The sequence below is a fragment of the Tyto alba genome, unplaced genomic scaffold, assembly GCF_018691265.1.
Source record: "Tyto alba isolate M040663 unplaced genomic scaffold, T.alba_DEE_v4.0 Super-Scaffold_7, whole genome shotgun sequence".
NCBI lineage: Eukaryota > Metazoa > Chordata > Aves > Strigiformes > Tytonidae > Tyto > Tyto alba.
The window spans coordinates 16665672-16681176 of record NW_024881328.1 but is presented as its reverse complement, the minus strand read 5'-3'; the positions used below and the strand labels follow the sequence as shown (position 1 = coordinate 16681176).

The following is a 15505-nucleotide window of genomic DNA, read 5'->3' as shown; positions in this document are numbered from 1 at the left end:
TTTAGCTCTACAGACTGGGAGACTTGTATTTGGTGTGTATGATGCTGCTGTTGGAATAAACAAAGCTTTCAAACCTGGCAAGAGCAGTGAACAAATCTTCTTTTTCCTATAGTATTTTTCCATGACTGTAAATGCTTTTATAGGTCTTGGGATGCCCACAGGCACATAAAATAGAAAAATAAGTAGCTGACATGAAAATGCCCTTTGTTGAAATCCAGGGTATTAATTTAGATTCAATTTTTCTGGTTATTAAATACTGTTTTTGCAAATTAGCTGTTTTCAAAAAATGAGTTCATGTTAAGCTCCTTTTCACTTGTCCACATGCATCCATCCCAGTTCCAGTTTCACTGAATCCCAATGAAAAGAAATCTGGGAGTGAATCTAATTAAACACAAGAAGCCTTTGTAGCATTTCATATGCGTACATTTACCTTAGTGCTACCAAAGAGGCTGTGGAAATCCTCTGCAGGATGGGAACAGCTCTGCTGTTTATAATATCCTCTGGCAACATAGGCCTGTGGACATGGTGATGGGGAGACATGAGGAAGGATGTGATAGGAGAGGAAAGTTTGTCTTAAATGGCACAATTGGAGCAGCTGAAGGTAAAGTAATAGCTTTTTTTTTTCTTAAATCAGGGAGTTACTTCATTATTTCTGCTGTTATTAGAGAACTGCTCGGATTGTTGTGCCAGTGCATGGCTAGTAGCCATATGGGTGTAGAGATAAGGGTTACCATGGTGGTTGCTTTACACTGGGCTTTTGTAGGATTGGGACTATGAGGATTGCAACATTAAGGAATCTGGCCAGTGCCTTGTCTTGAACGTGGTTGTATTCAGGGGTACATGTGTCTACCAAATGTATGAGGCATGTAGGCATACTAATGCTGGTTTATTCACATGCATTAAAAATGGGAAATCTCTGTTTAGTGATCTCTACTGTGCAAGTATAAAGTGGGTATCTGGTTAGATTCTGAAAAGTCACATGTGCCATCTGGTATAAAGATCAAATGGATACAGGCTGGCTATGGAGACACTTGGGCTGCAAATTAGACCCCTGAGATTCTTGTCATGAGTCTTCCCAGGTGTTGTCTGGCCAGTCTTCCAGGGGCCTAATCTGCAGCATTGATGCTACCACATTGAACTCGCTTCCTGCATTGCTACAGTTTCTGGGAGGGTGCAAATGAATCGTTAATTTTGTGTTAAGGCAGAGTTACACAGACTTTGGGCAAGGGGAGAATAAAAACTTGAACTGCTGAAAGTGTATCAGAGGTGTTTGGTTGGTCTTCTGTTGTGCACAGAATCCCCTGTCCCCAGGCTTCCTAGAATACAGAATCCAAATGCATGACTCTTTGGGCCAAAATTGAATTGGGTGAAAGTTATCACAGTTGTCAGTTCAGTTTGGTTCAGTGTTAATATCATGTAGGTGCTGGGTCCAAACTAAGTTCCATATCTGGACACATTATTACCATGCTTTTCTGTTTCTGGGAGTATGCAAAGGCTTAAATATTCCTTGACTGTTGATCCTTGGAAGTAGCCTACTGAGAGATCCCTGTCCCTTGTCATGCAAGCAGACTTGTGTTCACATAGAAATAGGCAATACATATGTAATAATAGATACTGTGCATGTGCAAAGTAGGTGGCAATTTAGACTGTGAAGAGACACGCACAGGATTTTTGGCCTTTCATTGATTTCCTCTGGAGTATTGCCTGCTGCGTGGCTGGAGTGAGGGAATGCAGGCTTTACTGCGATTTCACTGAGTTGCAGGGAACGAGACAGACCGAAGCAAGACCTTGAGGTTTCTCACCTATTTATCAGCAGATGGCAGCAGTCAACAGCATAGAGCGCTTGGACAGACTGAGCTGCACTGTTCTGCATTACACGTAGCTGTAACTAGTGTAACTCTCCACCTGGATGACTTTTGTGTTGCAGCCTGCAGAAGCAGCCCGTGCAGGAGCTGAAGCAGCTGGATCAGAAGCAGCAGCTGGAGCGGAAGCATCTAAAAATGACGCTGATTCAGGATCGGTGAGCACCTCGAGGGACAGTAGTCCATTTTCTCTATCACACCCCTTTGTTGTACAGCAGATGTGAGAGACTGGGCTGGAAAAAGAGATGTGTGGCTGCTTGGAAAAACACATCCATCCCACCCCAGCAGTTACAGTGCTGTTATTCAGAGGGCAGGCTTAGGTATTGCATTTTATCTGTGTAATGCTTAGGGAGAAGCTCTACTGTAGGATCCACAAAAAGGACTGTCCCTTCATCCATGTTGTGAAGCCAGCCCAAAACCCATGCTGCGCTAAGCCTGCATTGTCTTCTGTATTCCTCCTTGTTTACCATTTACTTTACCTGCCCTGCTCTCTGGGCTCTGCTGGTGTCCCCTGAAAATCCAGGGTTCCTCTTTTTTTTCCAAACACTGCCTCCTTTTTAGGGGACTGAAGTAGGTCCCATCTCATGGCTGCTTGGTTCCTATGGGCTGTTCCATTTGAGTTGTCTGTTCCATGAGGGCACTACAAGAAGCTGCTGTGTTGTAAGCACAGTGAATGGGAAATGTTGGGCATTATTATTCCAGAAAAACTCTAAATCCTCTCTGCCCTTCTGCAGCTTTAAGCAAAGGACGATAGAGTCATCTCTCCTACCTCAGCTGTCCTTTGCAGTGTTTTTGTCACTGACTGGACTGCTGGGAAAACCCGTTGAAGCCATGGGTAGGGGATGTGGATCCTCCAGGGTGGACTTGGAGCAGCAATTTTGGATTGTCTTTTCTCAATGGCTTTTTTTCCTTCCCTGGCTGCTGCTGCCCCCCAGAGTTCTCTGCCTGCTGTCGTCGTGGAAACCTTCCCTGCTACCGTCAATGGCACTGTGGAAGGAGGCACTTCATCTGAAAGAGCTGACATGCCCCCGGGATTTCTGTTCAAGGTGAGTTTATGGTGGTGGGGCACCAAATTCCTTGTGATTTTTTTTTCCTGTAATGAATTAATTACTTTTGCTTAGCATGGCCATGGGCTATGCCACATTGAAAGGGAGAAAGGAAGTTGAAGAAGAGATACACCTTCCTCTCCAGCAGTCCACCTTCATGTAGCTCCAGATGCTTCAAAGAACTATATGAGACCATTGGTGTCTCAATGTCTTGCTGTGTTGTACAGCAAACCCCCTCCTTCTCTCTGCTGCAGTTATTTCTATCTCTGGTGGTGTGGTAGTGTCAGTCACAGACTCTGCATAATAGATAAGTTGTGCTCCAAACTGAAAAGGTTAAACTTTGATGCAAGTGGCAAATGAAGAAGAATTTCAAATACCAGTAGGGACAGAGGACTTTGTGCTTGGGGAAATTAAAAGGCCAGGGTGAATAGGGAAAAGCATAGGATTGGACAGGTGCGTATCCTGAGTATGCCAAAGATCACTCACAGGTTGTTTCAAAGGTGTGGAGGAAGGAGTGATTCTGGGTATGATATGGTAGCAAGACAGCACAGATGTATCATGCCCTGAAAGTAAGAAATATGAGTGTCCTGCTATAAGGAATGCTTTTCTCCTGCTTTAGTCATGTCCATTTTTTTTTTTGTTGTTTGTTTGTTTGTTTTTTTCCCTGGGAGTTCTACCAAAAGCAGAAGAATGACAAAACCCTGAAGAACAATAGGAGGCACATCACATTTAGACTGGTTACAGGCAGCATTATAGACTGTAGTGCTTGAAGTGGAGAACTGTGGTTTGAACTAGAAAAGCTGTAACATTGATGTGGATAGGAATTAGGCTGAATACCAAAGAGAAAACATGGCAGGATACAATCATTCTAAGATCCAAACTGATATTCTTCCCGTATCCTCTCCCTGCCGGCTGTGACAGAGATGGGAGGCTATAATCTCTAATACTCTTGAGGTCCAGCTGCAAAAAGAATACAGGGCACCATTCAGATGGATTCATGCTTTCTACCCTGTGAGGTTTTTAGGCCCATACCATGGAAATTTAACCCCCCTAAGGAAGGACAGGTAGATGAGTAACAAGTTGAATGAAATGCACAGGTTGCCCTTGTGGCAAAGGCAAGCTGCATGCCAGGCCGTATGAAAAGCCTATAGCCATTAGATTAAGGGAAGTGGTTATTCTGTAGATGTGGCATTTGTGATCCAAGCTTGCCCTGCCTTGAGCAGCATGTTGCATCAGCTGTCCTCCAAAGGTGCCTTACAGCCTGAATCATCCAGTGAACCAATGAAGTGGAAAGCCTTGTCACCCGTTACAGAGCTGGGTGAGAAAAGGCTGGCCTCACCCAAACTCTGCTCTCCTCTCCCCCCTTAGGTCCAGGCCATGCATGATTACACGGCCACTGACAGCGATGAGCTGCAGCTGAAGGCTGGGGACGTGGTGCTTGTGATTCCATTTGAGAACCCTGAGGAGCAGGTAAGTGGGGAAGACAGGGTGTGAACCTGGGCTGGAAAGAACCAAGGGGATTTCCAGAGCTGCTTCTTCCTCCACTAACAGTCAGCTGGCTGGATGCAGAGCCATCGGTTTGTGGCTGGGAGCTAGCTGCACAGCTGGTTGTCCTTGGGCTTGAGATTGGCTTCCTGCAACAGAGAGGAGGACTCTGCTTGTGATTGGAAAATAGAGACATTATCCTGCATAAAGCATGTGAAATAGCCATGGCTTCCTGTCCCTATCAGGGCATTTGAGCCAATACAATGATTTCCTTGATCAGGAGGCTAACAGAGCCCATACTTTGCTTCTTCAGTGCTACTAAACTTGAGGCACGTTAGTTGTGACCACTGCAGTGCAGACTGTGGCACTGACAGGAGTAACCTGCAGCTGATGATGTTTTCTCCCCTTTCCAGAAGTGCTGGAGCTCTGAGAAAGCAGCTTGCTGTGGGTGATGTCTTGCACTTAAACGTAGCAATGGCTGTTTCCAAAAGACAACTTTTGGTCAGGAGATGGCAGCACAGCTAGAGGCTGGAGTAGATTGCTCAGCCCCAGAGAAGAATCTTACTGTCCATGTCCAACATGAATTTAATTGGCAGTATTTTTCCTTAATCTGATCTATTTCTAGAAGCATTGAGTAAATCCTCCTCACTTGCTGTGTTTGAGGGCTTCCAGCTGATAAAGTCTGCAGCAGTTTTACTACTTTGGCTGAGGGAGGTGGTGATTTTATAAAATTCATGCTACATCTCCAGGTCTTTGTTTGGAAAAGGAAGGGTGTTCTCCAAATTGATTCAGTAGCTGCTAGATTTGCGGGTTTGGCCAAGCCCAGACAAGATCTGGATTTCACAAGGGGTAAAGTGAAGGGGATGTAGTTCACTGGACACAGAAGATGTGGATCCTCTCTGTGGCTCAGCTGTTGGCTTTGTGTGTTATGGAGGCAGATCTTATTGCTGCTTGTGAAATGGGAGCTATAATGTCCTGGCAGCTCCTGCAGAGCTAGGTGCTATGGGTGGGAAGGGTTGTATGGGGAAGAGGCAGTGATTCCTTCTGGAGACAAGACTCTTTACTGAGTGGGACTGCCTTGCACAAGCATTTGTGAGCATTTCTTTCTCAGAAATCTTTCTGGATGGGAAATGAGTGGCAGTTTCCCTAGTTTCTATGGTATGAGATGGCATTTGTGGAGCAGAGTTTTTCAATGCCCTATGTTTGCACTCTAGCTGGATGTGGGTGCAACAGCCATGAACTCGAGACTCTCCAATCTGCAGAGGGTGAGCTCTGAGTGTTGCTAACATGATGCTGTAGCTGCACTGAAGCCCTCTAACCCTCCTACAGTGTATCCTGTGCTACAGCTCATTTTCCTAACCTCGACCATACCCAGCCAGAAAATCTTGGCTGTTAACATGTGCATGAACTGTGCACGTGAGTGGAGGAAGCTTAGGATAATAAACTGTGACCCATGTCCCCATCTTGCAGTTTAGGTGTCAGTTTGTGGGTACATCAGCCAGGCCTGGATTCATCTCTCTTGACAGAAGAAAGGGTTGAGGGCAGCAACACTTCTGAGCTGGCACTTCAGGTGACATGGTTCAAAATTGGCAAGGGTCAATCTGAGTCCTCTTGTCTAATCCTTATAGCTGAGGAGGCCCTTTGTAGCAGGATGCAGTGGGAGTGATGCATGTGGTAATGGCACAGATGCTATGTGCAAATGGATGAGCTTTTGTGCTTGCAATGCTGTGAGCTGGAAGCTGCCTTCCAGACGATTGGGCCCAGAATCTTTTGCCTAGTCGTTCGTCTTCCTGATTTATGGCATGTCAGTCCTTCCACAGCCCCTGCAGCTGGCTGCTGCAGATGGGCTCCCATCTCATGTCATTCCCATGACATCCCCTGAATGCTCAAATCTAAGGCAGCAGCAAGGTCTAACTGAGCCTGCAGGCATCCAGTACAGACTGCAAGGAGCAGGAAACTCAGATACAATGGCTGGACTGAGCTGCTGCCACATGAAACGTGCAGAAAACAGGACAAGAGGACAGAAGCTGCAAAATGTCAGCAGAAAGCAGTATATACCCCATGGATCACCCCTGGTGAGGGCTGCATCACTCCTGCACTGTGCAGGTGTGTTTTCAAAGAACACATTTCAAGGGAGACATTACTTGGTCTTAGGTAAATACCCAAGTAACTCCTGCCAATTCCAGGAAAGCAGAAGTGTCAGAACAAGTGTGTGAACCACACACATGCATGCCCTACTTCACCACAGCTTAGAGCATCTGGTTTCCTGAGCACCTCTGCCCTGGCAAGTTATGTTAGATGAATGTGGAAACATATTTCTAAATGAGCCTGGTGCATGCTTTGCCCAGAGGAGTGGATGCAGAGCAGGCTGAGTTTGGAGGCAGCAGTCCCCCGTGCATCTCTCTTGCCTCATGCTGCAGTTTTAACTCATAGGCTGCCCCACTGCAAATGACTCCTATCAGTGGGTATATTTGCATGCTGAAGGGGTGCTTCCATGGTGGCAGCTCCAAGGCATGCAGAGAGTAGGATGGTTGCACACCTAAGCTGCAAGCAGTGCAGCCTTCCCACCTTGAATACCTCATCTCCCTCATGTGCTTTGGATAGAGCAGAAATCTTGATGCTAGACATGCTGCAGGCAGAGGCTGGGAAGTCTGGTTCTCCTCCTAAGCAGGTTCTAGTTTTACCAAGCAGGACTTCATTTGCCTCAGTGAAAATTCATCCCTGTTTATAGATGCATAGGTTTGGTGGCTAGGGAGAACCCTTGTGAGACACCTTGGGTCTCACATCATGTGTAGCACAATTTTGGGAGTTTTGCCAACCTCACCTTCCATCGAGCCCAACAGACTGCTGGGTGTTGGGAAGGTGGGTTGAGCTCCTCAGCTCCCAATTCTCAGAGATCCAGAATTTCAGCATAGCAAAGAAGACTTATTTTGCCTATACCACCTCTAAATTGCTAATCATCCAGGTGGCCTGGCTGGAGCAGGGGATGAGCACCTCCAGGGAATGATTCATTCTTTCCAAAGACCTGTGCCAAAGATGAGTGGGATGAATTGCTCCGTGGAGGTGCTCATCTCTTTTATGGCTACGGAGAATGCTAGACCACTCTTGTTTAGATTGAAAGGTGAGATACGTAATTCCCATCCTGTAGCTCTATAGACTTTCTTTGGCAGAATTTCTCCTGCTTCAGTGGATGTAAATTATTATATGTTTCTATTACACTTGCTAATTGTTTACAATTTCACTGCCTCTAGATGCTCAGGTTCACATAAGAGATTTAGTAATGACTACAGTGAGATGTAGCCTTCTCCCTGTTTAAAAGGAAATGAAAGCATTTTTCTTTCTCTCCCATCCTCTTCCTGGATTGTCTCCAAGCCAAATACAAGCATGGCTTTGATAATGCCTTGACACCTCTGTGGCCTGCAGTCTGTAAGAAAAATCTCCACTCACATCTATCCCTCAGCATCTGATCTCTGTTTTCCCCTCCAGGACGAAGGATGGCTGATGGGTGTGAAGGAGTCTGACTGGATTCAGCATAAGGAACTTGACCAATGCCGAGGGGTTTTCCCAGAGAATTTCACAGAGCGGGTGCAGTGAAAGCCCCAGCCCACCAGCTGCGTTTCTGCTGGAAGAAAGCAAGTTTTCTGATAGATAATTGGAAAAGAACAGCGAAAGGAAAAGAAGAGAGAATTTTAAAGGAACAGAAGCCTAGGAAAAAAAATCAACTTAAAGGGTGTGTTCTTCTCAAAGGGCAAGGTTTCAGAAATAAATTGAAATTTGAAGTGTTATCAAAATATATACATATTAACAATAATAAGGCAAGTCAAATACCCTCTTCCCCCCTTTGGTTTTAACAGTATTTGGATTCAGAGGACTGATGCAGAAGCAAGTCAGTGTGGTTCCCTAAATACTGCATTGACAGAATCGGTGAGATGTCAGTCTGATCCCTGGAAAGGCAGTATTTGTCTAACAGCTTGAGAGTAGAAGCTGCATTTGCTTTTGGGTGGGTTAATCTGTTTTGTCTTGAAGGTGGCTTGCATGGCAACCGTAAAAAATCAGCCTTCCCTACATGTTCAACCTACAGTAGGCCAAACTTTCTGTTATGCTATTGAAAAAAATATTTAGCGTATAGTGTTCACCAATACAATGTATGTGTGTGTGTGTATTTTATTTTCTTCCTTTAAAACAATGTTACACAAACTGTGATTTTGTACGTGTAAAGATAGAAGAAACTACATGGAAAGGGCATAGAAAAGATGAAATATGTGAAGCTGCACTCAGTCCAAAGTTCTTTTGAATGCAGACACCTAAATTCTTGCAGTAGTATTGGCCTGTGAAATGCTAAGGGGAGTGGACAAATTCAAGAGGAGAAACAAGACAAAACAATCAGATGCCATTTGAATGGCTCTGCAGGAGAAAGAATCCTCTGCCCCCAAAACCCTGTAGGTGGTTTCAGAAAAGCTTAGAGTCATGTAGATGGAAGATAGCTCTAAAATCTGATATGTTAGAAAATTTGCTTCTGAAGAAAGTTGTAAGGGAAGAAATTTTTTTTCTGAAAGAATGTCTAAAAAAACACTGAGTAAAAAAACAATTTGCTTTCTGTGTTTTTAATTGGCATTGTTATTTGTGGAATTGTATTTCTTATTTTCCTTTGAAGACTTCTGTAACTGAAATATTGTTAGATCAGCTTTATCCAGTGCTGTGCTGGTGATCAAGTTAACCTCTATGAAAACTGGACTCTTGAAATACTCATTTGAAATGGCTGCATGACTTTGTGATATTTAAATGCATTAGAAAGGAAAGCAAGAATATCAAAGTGTCAGTGTCAAGAAGACACTCTGCAGTCTAATTCTGATGCTGAGACCTCTCCTATACCTTCCCTTTGCTCCTGTTTGGTTTTGAGGTTTTTTTTTTTTAGTTTAAACAAGCAGGTGACAAGGCAGTCTCAAAGTGCATATTACACTTGATAAAATAAGCTGGTCTGACCCTCCAAGACTCTAAAGTTCCAGAAAGGTACTTTAAACTTTTACTTGAATACTGATGCAACTGGCAAGCAGGTCAGGCTACTGCAATTTTTTTATGGCTTTCCCCTCCCATCTCACCGAGATTTTTTTGCCTTCAAGGGATTTTTAGCAGTGAGGTTCCCTCCTGGTGTAAAGGGACAGGATCACTCTCTGAAATAATCTTCTTAATTGTTAGGAGCTGGCTTTTGTCAAAGATGCATGGAATGCTGACATACACTACTGAAAATCCCACTTTTTCCAGTCTGATTATTTGTAGGACAACAGAAAAACACTGTAGGGCAAATGTGGATTTTTTTTTTTTTTTTTTTTAATCTTTTAGTTCAGAGGGACAGATCTAATTTTGATTAGAAAATATATTCTTATAAATGCAAGAATTACTGGAGTTCCTCCTGTTTTCAGTGTGGGAGATGATCTGTGCTAGTTATTTACAGTGATGCAACAAGCATCAAAATCTGTCCTATGTACCCAAATCCTTTTTTTTTTTTTTTTTTTTTTTTTTAAATAAACATGCAGGAATTGATGTTTTATATCACTCTTACAAAACCAAATAGTATTTAGGAATAACTGCTCCCAATACAGAAGGACTGGACTCCACAAGTTATAGTATGGTGAGCCGTTGCTTTAGAACACTGTCTGCTTTGATTTTTTTTTTTTCTTTCTTTTTCATGGGGTTGTGTTTATTATTACTCTTTTTTTTTCCAAAATATCTATTTTTATGCATTTGTGACTCCCATTTCTCCTTTAAAGAATATTCATAGAAAAAATATACATTTAATTATACATAGAAATATATATATTAAAAAGCAGGTTGATCTAATTAACATAATGCTGTCAGCTTAAAATGTTTATTTTTATGCGAAACCTGTGGATTATTGTTTTTTTTTATTATTATTTTAAAAAGACAATATTCTAAGTACAAGAGCTGTGATTTTTTTGTCTTGCAAGCAATTGTTCTAGAGCATTTAGAAAGCTGTGCTGATACCTAATTTATTGTGGGTTTTTTTGCTGTTGTTGACAATTGTCTTCTGCTGTGTTTGAACCAGATGACTGTCCCAACAAAGATCTTCATAAGGCCTTTTCATTTTATCGAGCTTGCAAAGCAACTATCCAGTACTGTATTGTCCCTGCAGAAGTGGTAACACTCTGCAAGAAAGGGATGTTGTTTTCAGGTCATGTGAGTGATGCTCAAATATTGCTAGTGGGGAGGATATTGTGTGTCTCCATTTGCTTCCCCCAACCCAAAAATCCCAACCCCCAAACCCCCTGGCTTAGAGCAGTTAGGATGGGTTACCTGTGTCTTGCATTGCTCGCAAATACGTGGTGTCAGCACATCTCAGTTAGGTTCTTTCTGAAAATGCAGGATTGGACCCACAGTTTATAAATTGCCTTATATATATATATGAGTGGGATGCCACAGCATGAAGCTTGTAGATGGCAGTATTTTTTGGAGCCAGAAGATCTCTTATCTCCTGGGTCATGCTCAGCTCATTGTTAAGTCACAACTTCTCCCATTTTCAGTATTTTTACATCTGCTAAAGTACCTTGATTCTGGTCGGTATTACCTGGTGAAATGAACTTTCATTTTCTTCAGTTTAGGACTGATTCAAATAGAAAGAGGGACAATAAACTCCCAAGTAGGCTGTGCCCACAATGGTTTTTCAGTTTGCAGGCTGAATTGAAAAATCTGGGGAGAAGAGTTGTAAGGGTGTCCTGAGACTTTTTTTTTTTTTTTTTTTTTAATTTTCTCAGTGGAATTAAAAAGGAAAAAACAAATCATTAAAAAAAAAAAAATCAAACCAAAATGAAATATTCATTTGTAGAATTGCTTTTGCACTTTTTGAAAAACGTTATGACTTGGGCTATAACAATTTGCTTTGGAGCAAAAATGTGAAACCTTCTGTTTTGAAAATGCTGAAAGAAAATGTTCTAATGTTAATGGTCATTTTACCCTTGCCTTTTTTTCTTAATCTGATGACTGGTTTTAGTTAACTCTAAACTGCATTTTTTGGTGAATACATTATCCACTGAAGAGAATCCAAAGAAGCTTATTGCTCAGTTCTGCTCCACTGACAGGTATGCTGGACACATTTCAGGGATTTCCTGGTATCTGGCCCAGCAAAGCTTCTGTTTCCCCATCTAATAATCTTCTACTTGATTGTTTTACTGGGTGAACAATAAAAGTGTCTCTGATCTTATGCCATTGACTGGTTTTGTAGCCTGGCTTAGAAAGACATTCTTGCTCTATCAGTCTCATTTTGGTCACAGATTTATGAGTATAGAGTTATGATGCTACTCTTGTTTGAGCCTAATCCCATTGTGCAGTGGGAATTATCATTTGCCCAACTGGTAAGAACAAAATAAGGCATTGATTTCCTACCTTTTTCTATCTTAGCAATGTCAGTAGTATATCTTTATTACAGAGAATTAGAGAAAGGCTCCAGGGGAAAGATGAATGTGTTGTTCCAGGCGAGACTCCTGCATACTCTGTGCTATTTTCTATGGGCATTCCTCAACTGTCTGCTTTTACCACCTTTGCATTTCTTGGCTGTGAAGATGATGCAGTAAAAGGGATTGTGCAGGCTTCATTCCAGCTGCTCAGAGCTAGTCCTGCTTTGTGATCTGTTTGCCACAGTCCTTGAGGCTTTGTTCACAGTTGCAGAACCCTTTCCTGTCCCAGTATCCAAAGACTGTGGCCAAGGCAAACACCTCCAAGTCAAAGGGGTTTCTCTCTCTTATGACCTGGAGCAGGTGTGAGGGGTCCGTGTTCTGCCTGGGATTGGGATGTCAGTTCAGTTAAATTTTGCAACAGCCTCTTGAAGGGAAAAGACCCAAGGCTAGGGGGATACTGGGGGAGGATGGAGGGATGATACGTTATTTTTTTCATTTTGGGTTGATGTGCTGACTGCCTCACCACTTGGTGCCAGGGAGATCCAAAACCTCTTTAATTAGGGCTGAGAACAAAATGTGAGTGGTCAAGATGTGCATGGTTGATGTGATAACAGGTGTGTCTCTCCTGCAAATGACACTTGAGTTCAGAGTTTCCTCTTTCCTACTCTGTACCAGACAGATTGAATGCTCTTTGCCGCTACTGTAAGGTGTTTTAGATGCTGTGTAGTCCAGACCCCAAAACAGTGAATATCCTTTGCTGGAGGACGCAGAGGTGTCTCTCAGCCCTTTCTAGGAGAAATATTGATCTTCCACAGACAAGGCCAGTGTGCCTCTAACACAGTAGCCTCTGATTTCAGTAGCCTCTGTGTCTTTCAGCATCTGGTCCCACTCTCCGTCTACTTCTGCTTCCCAGCCTCTCCCATGTCTTTGAGGATGACGGTAACATAGGGCACTTCCCACCAGCATAAAGTGCAAAGCTAGAAGATGCACAAACATGTCCACCAGCAAATCCTACATAATGCAGCTTGATAATGCTGATATGAGGAAAATAAGCAACAGCTTTTCTTCTCTGGGCTGCCAAAGGGAAACTATTCCTTGCTATGCAGTTACCATGACACCCAGCACCGATGCAGACACCTCTGCTTGCATATTCTGGTTTGGACGCTTCTGAGTAGCAAATTCTTGTCAGAAGGGGGTCCTGGGTGGTGCCCAGAGCTAGATTTACCACCTGGCGAGGACTGGGGTCTGCAGGTGATGCATATGGGGGCTGAGAATTAGAAGGCCATTTCAGAAATTTTGTTATGAAACTAAGTGGAGAAGCTACAGCAGTGAAGGCTGGTCTGTACGAACTTGTACTTTGTGTTTTATGGCTACAACTCCTTCACCTGTTTTTACAGCATATTCTGCTAATCCTGTCCCTCGTCCGCATTTCATGTAGATGGTCCCTACTTGAAACTTGCCAGATGCAGTTTTGGGCTTATTGCTTCTCTTTAACTGAATCAAATGGCAACGACTTTGGCAATGTATTGGCAATCTCTGTTCCTCTTGTTAATTCAGTCTGAGTTTAACCACAGTGATCTGAGAAATGTTTGGATTTTGAGTGTTTTTTTAATTATTTTAACTTTTGTTTTGTTTAAACAAAGCTGAACAATTCCCATTGTATTCAGAGCTGTGATGCCCAGTTCCAGTGACAATTACTAGATGGATTTGTCCCATTTTGTTTCTTGGCGATGTTCAGAAATATAATTTGTGTCATCCTAAATCCTGCGTCAGTTTCTCTCTCTTATTTTTTCCTGCCTTTATATTAAGCCGAAACAATTCAGGACCTCTTTCTCCTCAAAGAGGTGAGTAGCTTCAAAGAGGCTTGGTTTGTCCAGTCACCATTAACACTGGGAGTTCTTACAAACACGTGGGATGGAGAGGACAACGCTGGTCCTTCCCTGAACAAGGGCACCAGCAGAATAAACTCTTCTAGCAGCCACCTCTGTTCTTGTCTGCTGTGAGGACCTGACACCAAATGAATGTAATGTATGGAAGGATTTGAGACCTTTGCTTTTCAGTAGCTATTAACCGCAAGGTGATGTGATCTCATCCTCTAAGGCAAGTTTGTTGATGGGAGTATGACACCTCATGGACACCCTGTCCCATCTGGCCAAACATATCCCAGCTCCCTTTAGCCTGTTGGCACACCTGTGTGAGCTCTTAATTTCCAGGCTGGCTTTGGGGTCTGCTCTTTAATGGGGTCTTTTCTTCACCTGCAGAAAGGGTGTGTTTCTGCCCTTCAATGAGAGTGATTTGGGACCAGTGAGGGACAGGATTAGAGGGATTCACAATTCATAGCTAACTATTTTAGGGCTACTCCCTTAGATGCCTCATTCCAGACGGGCTCAGTGCAGCTGCACACAGGATGCAGTGTGTAAATAGCAAGCTCTGGCCAAAGGTTGGAATATGATCTGATGCAAATATGTATCAATTAGCACTCTGATGAATGGACTGCCAGAGTCCTCTGCTTTAGCATGCAGGAGTGCAAGCCTCAGAGCCAGCACAGGTAGCTGGCCAGACTGTACTTGCACGGTTCCATCATTTCCACATGGCCCGGAGGGTTTAGTACCTTTTACCCTCTCACCTCTGTGGCACTGGGATGGATCCAAATCAAGTCTTGTGGTGGAGGGAGGGGAAGAGGCAGGCTGTGCCCCTGAAACTATTGTTGCAGTTGGCTACTTGGGCTCTGCCTGGGCTTGACATGATGGCTTCTGCCAGGCTGAGCTGGGCCAGCTCTGCTAGGGCTAGGACCTTGCAGGGCAGGAGTGAAACCCAGAGGCCCTGTGCATGCCTTCTGTTTGCCCTTCCTCATGCAGTCTCATTTCCATCACCCAGAAAGATAAAGAAAACAGGGGAGGCGAGAAGGCAGATGGGGGGGGTCAATGTGCATAATTCATTGTCAGCTGCCTCGGCTCAGCTGCATAATTAATTCCCAGTGATGTCATCTTGCTCCAAACAAGCAGCACTTGGGCTCACTGGCCATGTGCAGGCTGTGGCCATGTAAGCCCTGGCAGCACATTTGGAGTAGGAACAGGCTCACGGGCTGCTGGGTCTGGCTCTGAGAGGCCTCGCCATGCTGCAGGGAGAGCTGGGCTTCGCTCTGGGAATGTAGAAGGAAGCCTCTACAGATGGAGGAGGCCCACATGGCACCAGGTGAGTCTGGAGTGCCTGGGAGTGGGCAAGGCAGAAGTCAGGGTGTTACATATGGCAGGGGACTGGCATTGACTGGTGTCAGTTGCCCCACAGCAACCCCCACATGAGGGGAGAAGTTTGTATCAGGGATGTCCTTCAGTGTCAGCTTATGCTACCTGGGAAGGCCTTGTGGCAGGGAGTCTGAGGCCCAGAGTGGAGCTGGGAGTCACTCTGCAACCCCAAGGAGAAGGTGGGAGTTTGGAGCAGAGCTCAGCAATTTCTCCTGTTTGCTAGCTGTGTGAAGCTGGTGCCCTCTGCAGAGCTGGATTGCTGTTTCAGCAGGTGGAGGAGCCTCTGCTGCCAGTCTGCTGCCTGGCCCAATCCACAGAGTCATTAATAATGGTGCAGAAACAGGAATTCAGCAAGTGCCCATGATTAATTAGCTCATCATGGGCAGTTAATGGCCAGCCTGCTCTCCTTGGCCCCGTGGTGCAGGTAACGAGCTAGGCATCACTTCTCACTGGCCAAT

General features: G+C 44.1%; 1 protein-coding gene across 5 annotated transcripts in view; it reads left to right on the top strand.

Moving 5' to 3' along the window:
- Positions 1-13564, top strand: part of BIN1 (bridging integrator 1) — a 101937-nt gene extending 88373 nt beyond the window's left edge. For all 5 annotated transcript variants that reach the window (XM_033003903.2, XM_033003901.2, XM_033003902.2 and 2 more), the window contains 4 exons: positions 1928-2020; positions 2798-2908; positions 4277-4378; positions 7880-13564. In XM_033003903.2, coding sequence (XP_032859794.1) covers positions 1928-2020; positions 2798-2908; positions 4277-4378; positions 7880-7987 — 414 coding nt within the window. In that variant the 3' untranslated portion in view covers positions 7988-13564. The remainder of the gene's footprint in view (positions 1-1927; positions 2021-2797; positions 2909-4276; positions 4379-7879) is intronic.
- Positions 13565-15505: the final 1941 nt, after the last annotated feature.